Below are 12638 nucleotides of genomic sequence, written 5' to 3' on the forward strand. Positions count from 1 at the left end.
CGAGTCCCTTATGCTGAAGTGCTTGGGAAGCCAGGTACGGAGCGGAGCTAGTTTGAAGGATGAGCTCCTCACCAAGGATTTGCATGGATGAGGAGCAGGTCCTGGCGAGAGATACCAGCGGGGCCCGACTCTGCGAGGACAAACTCTTTCTCCTGATGCTTTGAGCTGGGGAGCGGGGCATGGCGTCCCCTCCCGTCCCGTCCCGTCCGGTCCAGGCACAGCGAGCTGCAATGGCAACGCAGCGGAGCATCCCCATGTGCCCAGGGGAAAGGCTCTGCCTAGTTGCAACGAAGCTCACCTTCAAGCCTCCACCAGCTCCAAGGAGCAACTAAACCGTTTGCAGCTCTTTGTTCAGACACTCCCCCCCTTCCCACTTCTTTTAAGGCCCGCCTGCCGAGGCGGGGGGGAAGCAAGCGAGAGAGTGAATCCCCTGAAGGAAAAGCAGGCAGGCGCGCAGTGACCAATCCTTGCCGGCTGGCGCGCAGCAGGCTCCTCCCCGCCTCCCCCACATTTGCATAAAGACACCCGGCGACTCCCGCTCGCGCAGCACCCGGTGCCCCGGCAGAGCCCGGCCTCTTGCATGCGGGCAGCGGGCGCTGGGAGCGTTCCCGATCTCCCTCGTGCTCCCTCTCAAACCCCGGGGCTCGCTTAGGAGAGCTTTCCTCCTCCTCCTTTTTTTTTGCCGCCCCCTCCTGCCGCCCCCTCCTCGGTCCCGAGCGCGAGGCACCCGAAATGCAGCAGAGACACCGCGCCCTGGTCCTGCTCTTCCTCGCCTCGCAGTGCGTGGCGCCGGGCGCGGGGCTCTTCCCCTTCGAGGAGCCCGACTTCTCCTACAAGCGCTCCAACTGCAAGCCCATCCCCTCCTCCCTGCTGCTCTGCCGCGGCATCGAGTACCAGAACATGCGGCTGCCCAACCTGCTGGGGCACGAGAGCCTGCAGGAGGTGCTGGAGCAGGCGAGCACGTGGATCCCGCTGGTGCAGAAGCAGTGCCACTCCGACACGCGCAAGTTCCTGTGCTCGCTCTTCGCGCCCGTCTGCATCGACGACCTGGACGAGATCATCCAGCCCTGCCGCTCGCTGTGCGAGAAGGTGAAGGACAGCTGCGCCCCGGTCATGTCCGCCTTCGGCTTCCCCTGGCCCGACATGCTGGACTGCACCCGCTTCCCCCCCGACAACGACCTGTGCATCCCCCTGGGCAGCAGCGACCACATCCTCCCCGCCACCCGCGAAGGTAAGACAGCCGGGCCTCCGCCAGCAGCTTGGACATCTGCCCGCATGCCACCGATCCGCCTTTTGCCGGCCACGCCTTTAACCCGGGTGAAAGCCTGCGGGGCGCTGCACCGGGGTGATGCCCCCATGCTTCCAGCGCGGGGAGTCCGCCTGGTGCAGCTCTCCCAAGAACAAATGATTTTTTTTTTATAGGGTTTCTAGAGTGTGAAATCCTTTGGGGGAGCTACACCAGGGCGATTTCCCCCCTCCTTGTTTCCAGTGGGGGAAATCGCCCTGGTGCAACTCTCCCAAGAAAAAATGATACTTTTTTTTTTTTAATAGGGTTGCTAGAGTGCGAAATCCTTTGCAGCACTACTCCAGGGTGATCGCCCCTGTTGTTTCCAGTGAGAGCAAGCACCCTGATGCAGCTCCCCCCCCCCCCGCAAAAAAACAAAACAAAAAACCAATATTTCTTTGATAGGGTTGCTAGAGAGAACTGAAAAGTAGCAGGACCTTTGAGGAGAAGCTGGCTTGCTGATGAAGAAACATAGGGAAAGCACATAAGTCCACAGTATTTTTTTTTTTTTTTTTTTTAGAACTGCTTCAGGGAGGCATCTTCCAGGTCTAGCCAGCATCAGCAGCTATTTTGGGTCTGTTTTTCATTAGCAGGAGAAGATCATGCAATAAACCAAGACTTTACCGAGGGAGGTAAAGGGGGGTGGGGGAAGTCACTCTAGAGAGAATGGAAATCTTGTGCGCTTTTGATATTTCTATCCCAAAACAAAAACAGTGTGCCTGCCTTGATTTGTGCTCCCCCTGGGAGGGAAAGAGGGACTTCTTTGCTCACCCCTTGTAGGGCTTTCAGGAGAAACCCCTCTTCAGTCTCCTTTTTCTTTGTAAGAGGACCTGCAATTAATAGTTAAGTTTAGGAAGATGCCGTGTGGTTTTTCCAGTCCTCTTTAGATTAGAGGGTTAATTCATTGGAAATGTTTTGCATCTTAAAACATTTGCCTTAACCCAAAGAGTAAACAAAATCAACTCAGCCTAGAAAGGCTTTATTCCTATAACATTTAATTACAACATAGTTGCTTTTGTAATTGTACTTTGCTGCTTTCACTCCTATTTCACACGTCTTCTCATTTCTTTGCAAAAGAAAAAAGTACTTTAATCCATGATCTGACCTGTGGTATTTCCAAATTTAAGATAGCGCGCGTGCACACACACACTTTACATCCCCTGTATAAATGCATGATTCCTTCATGGTTTAAATGAAAACCTCGCTCATAATTTTAAAAGCTTCTTTAGCTATATTTTAAAGAATATCTCTGCATGCTCAGTTCTGGTCTCATTTAAGAACTTCAGGGTAAGTCAGAAGTAATGGCTAGCTGTGTGGGGCTTTTTTGTTTTGTTTTTAATAGGCGCATATTAGTTGGTAGAAAAAGACCTCAATACACTTCTGTGTTCTGAAACGCCACCTGCTGTTCTCTTTTAATCAAATCTGAAAAAGCTTATTTTTTATATTTCCAGTACCAAAGGTATGTGATGCCTGCAAAAACAAAAGTGAGGATGACAATGACATTGTGGAAAACCTCTGCAAAAATGACTTTGGTAAGTAAGTAGAACCTGCACACTCTGATTAGAGGTCCAAGTCTTAGGGTCTGATTTATACTGCAATGATAGGGTAGAACTCCCTTTGGAGTCAATGGAAGATTTGCCCAGTTGAGGACTACAATCAGGATGTAGCTTCATTTGCAAATCCGACTGAACTCAGTCATTCCATAATATGGTATTTGAATCATTCACTCGTGCTGTGCAAAATCCTAGTGCTCAGAGTGAAGTGTTTGTTTTAACGTCCTTTCAAAGTCCAATTTCCATTTACAATTTCCTCCTTTCCTTAAACAATACTAAACATCTACACCATTTTTTTTTTTTTATTTTTTTTTTAATGTGGTGATCTTGGGCAAGAGGAGTAGGAAGTATAATGAAAAGGTGAGGTGCGTTTTAAAATACTGCCCAGGAAAAACAGAGCCAAGCCTTCCAAAGGAGAGTGAGAGAGATCCACAGAACACAATACCTGATAAATATTAGCTGAAACTTTCTCTGCAGATTGTGAATTATGCTCTCTATATGGCTTAACAGAAAAGGTAACGTGTAGTATGCCCCATGTATGTACATAACATAAAGATCTGGAGTGTAAAAAGGACAGAAAAGCCCCTTGAACACATACTAATTGGATAATGTGCCACTTGCCTATTTCAAGAAAAGGAAACAAAAAAAAAAAAAAAAACCACCAACCCCATAATAGTAAGTCAATCTTTATACCTGCAGATGGATTTGTAGCACAAACAGCTAGGTTAATTGGAATAGGTCCTAAGTAACAAAGTAATTACTGTGGGACACAGCACCTAACTAGCCTTGGACTAGCAAATAATATTTGGGCAAACTCTTTTATAGCTAAACATGTTATGTAGGTTCTCAACAAGCCTTGTATTTCTCCCTCCTAGTTATTTTACCAAATCGAATGCAGCTGTAAAACCAATTCTCTTTCCATGTGATCTATTCTTTCAGAAACAATACATATGAAATACCATTTCCTTACAGGTTTGCCTAAAACTCCTCTCCAGCCTAATAAATTGAAGTTTAAAGTTTTCAGCCACAGACGAGATCAGATTTCAAATTAGACTGAGGCTCTGTCCCCTCCCTTTCTAATCCTAGAGTTTCAGCAGGAATGCCTAGTGCCAGGTTAAAACTTAACACATATTTAATGTACAAAATGTGCCCTCTCTGGGTTTGCAAATGCTGGAAAAGCTGGAGAAAAGGAGGGGGAAAAACCCTAAAGTTGATTCAAACTGAAATGACTTGCATGCCCTTTGTGGCTTTAGAAATGGAGCCACCTGCTGCCCATTCAGTCAGCCCCTGACAGTTTAATTAGCAATAGAAGACCTCCCTCCCCAGGTCTTCTTTATGTACACTAATGGGGAAAAAAAACCTCTCAATCTCTCTCTTTCTCTCTCCCATCCCATCACTCCCCCTCCCCTTCCCCCTATTAGCCCTGAAGATAAAAGTGAAGGAGATCGCCTACATCAATGGAGACACCAAGATCACCCCTGAAACAAAGAGCAAGACCATCTACAAGCTGAATGGGCTGACAGAAAGGGATCTGAGGAAGATAGTACTCTGGCTCAAAGGTGGCCTCCAGTGTACCTGTGATGAGATGGATGACATAAGCGTACCCTACTTAGTGATGGGACAAAAGCAGGCTGGGGAGCTGGTGATCACCTCACTGAAGCGGTGGCAGAAAGGGCAGCGGGCTTTTAAGCGGTTCTCCCGTAGCATCCGCAAACTGCAATGTTAGTCACTTTCACTTTAGTCCCTTCCACCAGCCGCCCCCAGTCCCAAGCTCTCCGGGCCTCTTGCACCTTCTTGCTTCAGCCTTTCTGAACCTCAAGATATAGCAGGCATGGGAGACAATGGCTGTTTGTTTGGGGGGTGGGGGGGGAAAAAAGGTGGGAAAACCTACTCAAATTTTGTAAATATATTAAAAAGTGTAATAAAAATCGTGAATATTTTTGTGAAGTATTAAAATATCTTGCTTCAAGCTTTTTTTTTTTTTTTGGCATGGGTACAAAAATGTCCACTTTTTTTTTTTCGTCATCCTAGGAAAGCTGGTCAATTTTATATTGCTACATTTCTCTATAGGTGTGTGTACATTAGTGTATAATGTGAAAGCGTGACTAAAGGCACAGCATGATGGCAGCTGACCACTCTGCCTTGTGTTGGCCTTGCACATTGGGTCTGATTTTATTCTGAAATGGCATACCATCTAGTTTAATACTATAACAGATGTTACAATGACTGCATGTGGTACCTATGCATAAATAACAGCATATTAATCATTTTCCTATTTCTTTTCTACAAACCTGAGCCCTCTCCAAAAAGGACCAGTTTTGTCACCAACTCGTCTAAATGCAGCATTTTTTTTTTCTTTTTACTCTGCAAATTAAATCATTTGTAGCCAAACTGTAATGTACCTAGTGGTTAACCTGAAAGAGTTGTAAAATATTGCTTTACTCAACCTTGTAAATACTCCAGATAAATGTTATATTCTTGTATATAAACTTTACATCATGGTTTACCTTTTGTCTTTTATTTGTTTTGAGGTAGGTAGATCTTTACAAAGTTTAAAAATCTGAGAGAATCAGAAAGAAAGAACCACCACAAATAACACAGCAAAACTTGCTCCAAGTGTCCCACCCTTCATTAGATGAAAAACTGCCTTAAAAGATCCCAGTAGTGGTAGTCTTACTTTGCTAAAAATCAGTTAGATCCTAGGCAAACTTAAAGATCCACCCATGATACTGTAGGATTGGGGACTTCATTGACCCAATTTTCAGCATGTTTCTTTTCAATCTCTTCACAGCAACCTATTTTCTGTTGCTCCTTTGGGTGGTGACTGTTCTGCCTCAGAAGACTTTGCTCTTTATAAAGGCAAAGTGACAATGACTCACTTAGTTCAAATGAAACCTATTTTGACAGTGTTACACAGATACTACAGCAACACTGTAGTCCATGTGTGAACTACCTGAAAACTTCAGAACATGTAATGGTGAACAATAATTAAAATGGTAAAACAAGATATATTTCTGAAAATGAAGTGATAGATGTGAACATTTCTATTTAGCTATAAAATAAATGATCATGTAGATCACTTAAGAGCTTAACAGAGAGAATGCAGTTTAGTAGCCATTCTCAAATATTTAAGAGAAATGTTTTTATTAAGTGTATCTTTAGATAACACAAATACTGATCTTGTGTTATATTAGGACACGTAGGCACAATATTCTGGGTCTTTGTGTAAATGAAAACTGAGTAAGCAACCACATTACTTTCTGACATTCAGAGGCCGCATCTACACAAGATGCTGACTGCAAAGTCATTATCACACAATCATTTAGTACTTGTTTGTACAAGTACTAAATGACTGCGTAGTAACCGTAGTTACTGTGCAGTAGCTTGTTACTACTATCGGGTACTGGTGCTTTGCACTTCCTGCCTCGCTATGCTACTGCACAGTAGTCATGAGCTACTGTGCAGTCAGCGTCTCATGTAGACGTGCCAGAGGGATTTTTTTTCTTTCACCATTTAAGGTTAGGATTATAAGATCTAGTCCATAGACTTTGTTATGAAAAATAGATCAGATCTGTGGGCCCTAACAGCAAGGCAGAACTGTCCTTTATTGCTTTGAAATCACTCCAAGCCAAGCAGCTTGCACCAGAACCCCTTGAAGGTACATTCCCACAAGAAAATATTTGAAGGCAGATAAATTGCTGAAATTCTCTTATGACTTCCACTCCAAATGTACATGATTTTTCATTAAGTAAATTCAATCCCTTCTGTATTATAACACTATACAATAACAACAATGTGGTGATCACTTTACAAAGTCACTAAAATTCAGATAACACACAGCTGTACCTTTGTAACATATGGCAACACAACAGTTCCTAAACTGGCTTGTGCTTAGATAAAAACAGCTAGCTGACCCTGAGAGGTAGGAGGTTTTGCTAACCAGCAGAGGAAGACTCTTTGAGATGATTTTAGCCATGGTGTCTCCAGTGACTGAAGATGTACAACCCCAAATATTCAATTCAGGCTGTCCATTAAAAGTACTTCTTGGTTTTCTGCCAATGCAAAAAACTCATATACCAGCCATAAAATTATCTTAGCCATGTTCTTGAAGGCAATCACACAGAGTTCAATAAGAGCACAAGAGTCACTTGTGTGGACAAGCCAAAGTAAGCCCAGGTCTTCCCTACAACCTTTTGCTGGAACAGCTGTATTGATCAGACGTAATAGGATGGGATCTACAATCAAAACTTCTCTATGTCGGCAAAAAATCTGCTATGTGGACCCAGTTATACTGATAAAGTTTGGTTTGTGCCAAATTTGATGGGGACTGAAATAAGCCATTATAGCAAAAGTACAGTATAAGCTATGTATACATTAGGAGCACTTTTATCAGTGTAGTATAAGGATACATCACTAGTGGCAGTCTTCCAGAGGTCTCAGCCAATGAAATTATTCAGCCAGGGGTGCACTGTGGTGGCAATGGAATTGTTTATATAAATATGTAAGCCAAACTTAGACCAGCATCAAAAATATGTCATTTGATTCTTTTTTCCCCTGATTAATTCATGCATCATGACATTTTAATGACACATTAATATACCAGTATCACTCACCCTACCGAAAAGAAAGGTCCTGTCAGTATTTGTACTATACATTTGGAGTCCAGCCATTGCAAATTCAATTTAATTGAAAATTAACTTTAAAAAGTTGCAATCTTGGAACCACCTTTTCCCCCTGACATGTTTTAAGAAACCCACTCCACCATTTTTTTTTCCTTTCAGGAAACCATCTTGTCTGACAATAAATGGAATTCTTTAATTATACCAGGAGCAGGGATTTTTTATGTTATCTTTCATTGGATCAACTGTAGACTTGGGAAAGCTGTTGGACAAGTGTTTGGCTATCAAGTTCCTGAGGTACCCAAGGAAGGACACATGATGCCTGAAAGCTTGTCCAGCAGCTACCCCAACTATACAGTTGATACAATAAGACATATCACAAAAAATACCCCCTCTGCCTCAGATATATTGAAATTGCCTTTTGTACACTTCCTGGACCATCACAGCTACAACACTGCAAATCCTACTATAGTGCTGAGAGTACCAGGCAGGAGACAAACAAATGAGTAGCTGAAGGTTATGCAGACCTGTGACTTCGGATCAGGGTTGGAGAATGTTCATTAGTTTAGACTTAGCTTTCTTTCCTGATTCATATGGTTGCTACTTTAACTAACAGGGTTACTTGTAAATGATTTAAAAAATGATTCACTCAGGTTATCTGGGCAAGAGAAAGCTGCTGGCTCTCTTATTGTGGCCTCTGGACAGGGCAGCAAAATTATTTCCTATACAGAATATGGCATGGCCAGCTGTTGCTTCTGTGACTTGTTTCTGTCACCTGCTAGTATCAGGCTGACTATACTAGCTTTGCATGCTTGTGATGTTGCTTTCTGTTAACTAGTGCAAAAAAAAAAAAAAAAAAAGGGGGTTGGGGGTGTAAGGGAATTTTTATTAGTAAAACAAAAAGAAATCCCTCATATCTACCGGTAAAGGCACTTGTGCTTGGAACGAGGTTCATATTTCTAGTCCCCAGGTATGTGCAAGTACATACTACCTAGAAACTTAAATGTATCCATTATCCCCATTTTAGAGGGTAAAAAATTATAAAGTGGCTAACTAGTTTAATAAAGGTCAGACAGCAAGTCTATCATAGTCCAGGAAGAAAATACAATCAGACAGCTAGACAACTACAATCAGAGCCCCTTGTTCAAATTACTTGACAAAATTAATAATAAAAAACAAAAGTTGGAAAGGGAGAAAACTCATGTAATGAGACCTAACAATAATGCTTGAACCCACAGAAAAACTCTCTTAAGAAGTCATAAAGTACAACTGTACACCCTAAATGTACAATAAGCCAAAATGACTTATTGCATTAATGATAATTACAGTAAGATGACTACACAAAGATTGAGATGATTAAAATACCATAAACATTAATCCTTTTGGGGTCTTTTCCAACTATCAATTTTAGTGCTAAAACCACCAGAGTATATCCTGGTTGCATACACCAGTTTCCATTATAAGGAACGCCATGTATAGCCACATTATGGTTCACAGATTTAGGAATGAGGGTAGGGAAGCAGCAACATAATTGAAACCCAACACAAATAGTTTGATTATGCAGGAAGTAAATTCCAAAACCAAAGCACAAAAGCCAGAAGTTACTCCACAGTTAGGCATGGGACTTCCCACACTGAGTCACTGTGGGGTGACACTTTAATGTTCTCTGTCATTATTTGTTAGACTCAGGTAAGGGAGAATTAATCCTTTACAGGCAGTTTCTCTGCTTTTGGGAGTTTGCTTAGGATCCCTAACATATAAGTGGTCTTTTTGTTATGTGGATTTTAAACCACATGTCAGGATGAATCACATTTTGTTGTAGGGCTATGAAGACTCCCATCACTAGGCACACACAGAACTATCAATCATTTCTATTTACTTTGAAGCACAAATCTGAATTTACTTAAACTAAGTTACACTATTTGTCAGGACTTTCTCTAAGTAAAAGAACAGTTGTTTAAGATATAGCTCAAGATGTGATGGGTAGAAAAAAAGTTTTGAATCATAGAAATAGAGGAACCTGAAATTCTGACAAAACAAGAAAATAAAAACATTATATAAGAAGTAGGGTTTTCTTCTTCATCATCAATGTCAATGGAAGAGAATATTAACTCTGACAGTCCTGCCTAGCCTCCCTGTTCCTTTCAAATGCCAAATACACTAACATTGCACCAATTTCCAATACTTTGACTCACCTTGATAGCTATATATTCCGCAATAATCTCAGTGATGCCAATTCATCTCTCATGGAGTATGGATTTTCTAAAGTCCCTAAGTGACCAAATTCCATTTAAAAGAAGTGACACAATAAAAGCATTCACAACACCATGCATTTTAGCAGAAACGTATATTGACTTTCAACACAGGGTAGATTAATGTTGCAGCTAGCTGGTAGATTGAAATGAAGTGGGATATATATGAAAGCTTCAGAAAGTGCTGGTTTCACAAAATGTTTATGATATAACTGAAATTTCCCTGTTTCCCCAATTATATAAAATGCTTATTGTGGAAAGCATGGGAGATAGATGTATTATTTTTATGAACATTGTAATCACCACTGAATATGAAGATGCCTACTACATGAACGCAAAGAGTTAACTTAGTCACAAGGGGTTTATCCATCTGCAGGAATTCAGACAATGGCTGCAGACAGTCCAATCCCTGATATTTAACAAACAATACAACGATGTAGAGTTGGTGTTTTGTCTAAGCCCAAGGAGAAGCACAATCACCCCCAGTGTAGGACAGTACCACAGCCCAAACAGAACAATGGAGACTACTAGCCAAAGACTATTGACTTGCTAATGATGCTGATCTGCTGTCACGCACACAAGGGTCAGAGAAAGGAAAAGCCCTAGGAGGAAGACAGGAAGAGACAAAGGTGTTGGAAATCTGCTATTAAAAGGAGAGTTCAGCAAGGAGAGACTGGGTTGGACCAGAAACAGAAGACAAAACTGAACAGCTGCATAGCACATGCTGAAAGATCCTGGACTTCCTGAAAGACACCCAAAGCACTCTCAGGAGTGGGGAGGAAACCAAGACATTGGGCTCATCTACACATCTTCATAGCGATGTGCTACGGTGACATAGCGATCACGTGAGTCTACATGTGACTGGCAGCTACTTTACCATAGCGGCACACTCCCCCATTTTAGTGCACTGCTACATGAAGTAGAGGCAAAAACTAACCATAAGCTGCACACACGGCACAGTATGGCCAGTTATCACGCTGTGTTTTAGTACTTCCAAAATGAAGTATTAAAGCACAGAGCAGTAACAATGTCACTGTAGATGCCCCCAGTGTCTTGCATGCAGGTATTTATTTTTCTATAGTCCTTTGTGATCTGTCTAGGGGCAAAGTATGTGTGGTTCAGAAATTTTTCAGCAAAGTGTGTGCATCCTTTGCTTGAACTATCACATCATCTTTCAAGAGACCCATGAAATGAAGAGCTGCTGAGGGGATTTAGATAGTGAGGATTCTTATAGGGTTAGTACTAGCCCTGAAGCCTTCTGCAACCCAAGAAATGGCATCAGTATTGGAGTATGGCTTCAAGGATAGATGTAGAGCCTGTATCTGGATGCTGCCCAGACCTACTAAGCTTAAAGAACACATAAGAATAAAAGGCAAGATCTCATACAGCTGTTCGGTAACCATTCATGTAGGGGAGCTTAGCCAGGGATGTAACACTTTTAAAGAGAGGTGAAAAAATAGTGTTCAGAATTAGAGGTTTCTTGGCCAGAACAGATAGGTAACAGCAGTACCAAGGTAGATGCTCACAATAGGTGTCTCATCGCTAGGTTGTGGGGTAGCAGGTAATACTGTTTTTTTGTAGCAAATGACTACCCTGGAATACCTGTCAACACTAGGAGTGAGCAAAACAGGCCATATTTGATTGGGATTCAGCCTGAATCAGGCACAGTGATTCATTTCACTGATTTGGATCACTGTCCCCAACTTGATTTGGCCGAATCCAAATCTGAAGATTTGATGCTGATTCAGAGAATCAACGATTCGGCCATAGACACAACTTTAAATGTTTTTTCTACATATCTCAAGGTACCAGGTGCAGCTCATGAATGCTACGATGGTGGGGCAGATGGAGCGTCCCACAGGAGTGCAGGGGGGAACCCGCATGCTCGACAGTGAACCTGGAATTGCATTGCAAGTACTTCCGCAATTGGTCATGCGGGGACCCCAGGTGCTCCCCCAGACCCAGGGGGCACCAGTCGCCAAGCCAGGAGGGTGCAAGGGGGGCCCCTGCATGCTCCCTAGAGGACCCAAAAGTCCTTCTGGTCCACTTGCAGTTCTGCTGCCCAGCACACTGGGGAGCCTCCCGCACTCCTGTGGGACGCTCCATCCATCCCACCATCGCAGCACTCGTGAGCTGCCTGGTACCTTGAGGTATGTAGAAAAAATATTTAAAGCTGTGTCTATGTCCAAATTGTCGAATCTTTACGAATCAATTCAGAGGGTTTCAATTTGATTCAGAGAGATTAAAGGGTCTCCTGATTCAATTCAGAGACTTGGCCACTGAATTGGGCCGAATCGAATTAGCGACTGAAGGTTCATACAGCAACACTAATGCTCGTGTAGTTTTACATCATTTTTTCCCCAGGGCTATGCTATACTGGATTCAAACAAATTACATGAGTAGAGGGCTGTTTGTTGTGTTTGCATAAAAACAGCATAACATATCTAGAAGAATAATTAGTGTTACTATTTCAAGACATAAACCAGGAATAGCCAGTTGAGGTAATTGTTCTCAATCATATAGTGATGGAAACTGGCTAACTACAGAGCTGGTCTAGGTCTAAGCCCTCTGAAAAGGACAGCATGGGCCACATTTATAGTATGTGATAGAGACTTGGTAGCTAAATATGTTGACACACTTGTCATGACAGGCTGGCAGGAAACATTCCTTCATGTCAATCTTTCAAAGTGCAAATGGAGGTTGACTTCCAGCCTCTACAGTTTATTTCAAAATGTCTTACCACATTTGTACTGGCAGCCAGTTCAATCCTACCCATCAATGACGAGTTTGACAATGTTTGTCATTCCCCAGTATTATGTCTTTTTAGTCTTGTCACTTAGTGGCATTACAGCTGGTGGAAAAAGGCTCGCTTATGGACCTCATGTTTGCTTGAACTGAAATAAGAGACCTATATAACCAAACACTTGGC

The 12638-nt window shown here is 42.6% G+C and overlaps 1 protein-coding gene across 1 annotated transcript; it reads left to right on the forward strand.

Annotated features, from left to right (window-relative positions):
• Positions 1–533: 533 nt before the first annotated feature.
• SFRP2 (secreted frizzled related protein 2) lies at positions 534–5344 on the forward strand. Its single transcript, XM_006264518.4, has 3 exons — positions 534–1231; positions 2737–2817; positions 4260–5344. Exons 1-3 carry the CDS (start codon positions 733–735, stop codon positions 4562–4564), a joined length of 885 nt encoding a protein of 294 aa, XP_006264580.1. The 5' UTR covers positions 534–732; the 3' UTR covers positions 4565–5344.
• The last annotated feature ends 7294 nt before the right edge of the window (positions 5345–12638 follow it).

The sequence above is a fragment of the Alligator mississippiensis genome, chromosome 2 (assembly GCF_030867095.1).
Source record: "Alligator mississippiensis isolate rAllMis1 chromosome 2, rAllMis1, whole genome shotgun sequence".
Taxonomy (NCBI): domain Eukaryota; kingdom Metazoa; phylum Chordata; order Crocodylia; family Alligatoridae; genus Alligator; species Alligator mississippiensis.

What these genes read in the sequence shown, in the direction of transcription:
- SFRP2 (XM_006264518.4), top strand. Translation starts at nt 733, where the DNA reads ATGCAGCAGAGACACCGCGCCCTGGTCCTGCTCTTCCTCGCCTCGCAG. An exon ending in CCTCCCCGCCACCCGCGAAG is followed by an intron (nt 1,232 to 2,736) that starts GTAAGACAGCCG and finishes TTATATTTCCAG; the next exon opens with TACCAAAGGTATGTGATGCC. An exon ending in CCTCTGCAAAAATGACTTTG is followed by an intron (nt 2,818 to 4,259) that starts GTAAGTAAGTAG and finishes TCCCCCTATTAG; the next exon opens with CCCTGAAGATAAAAGTGAAG.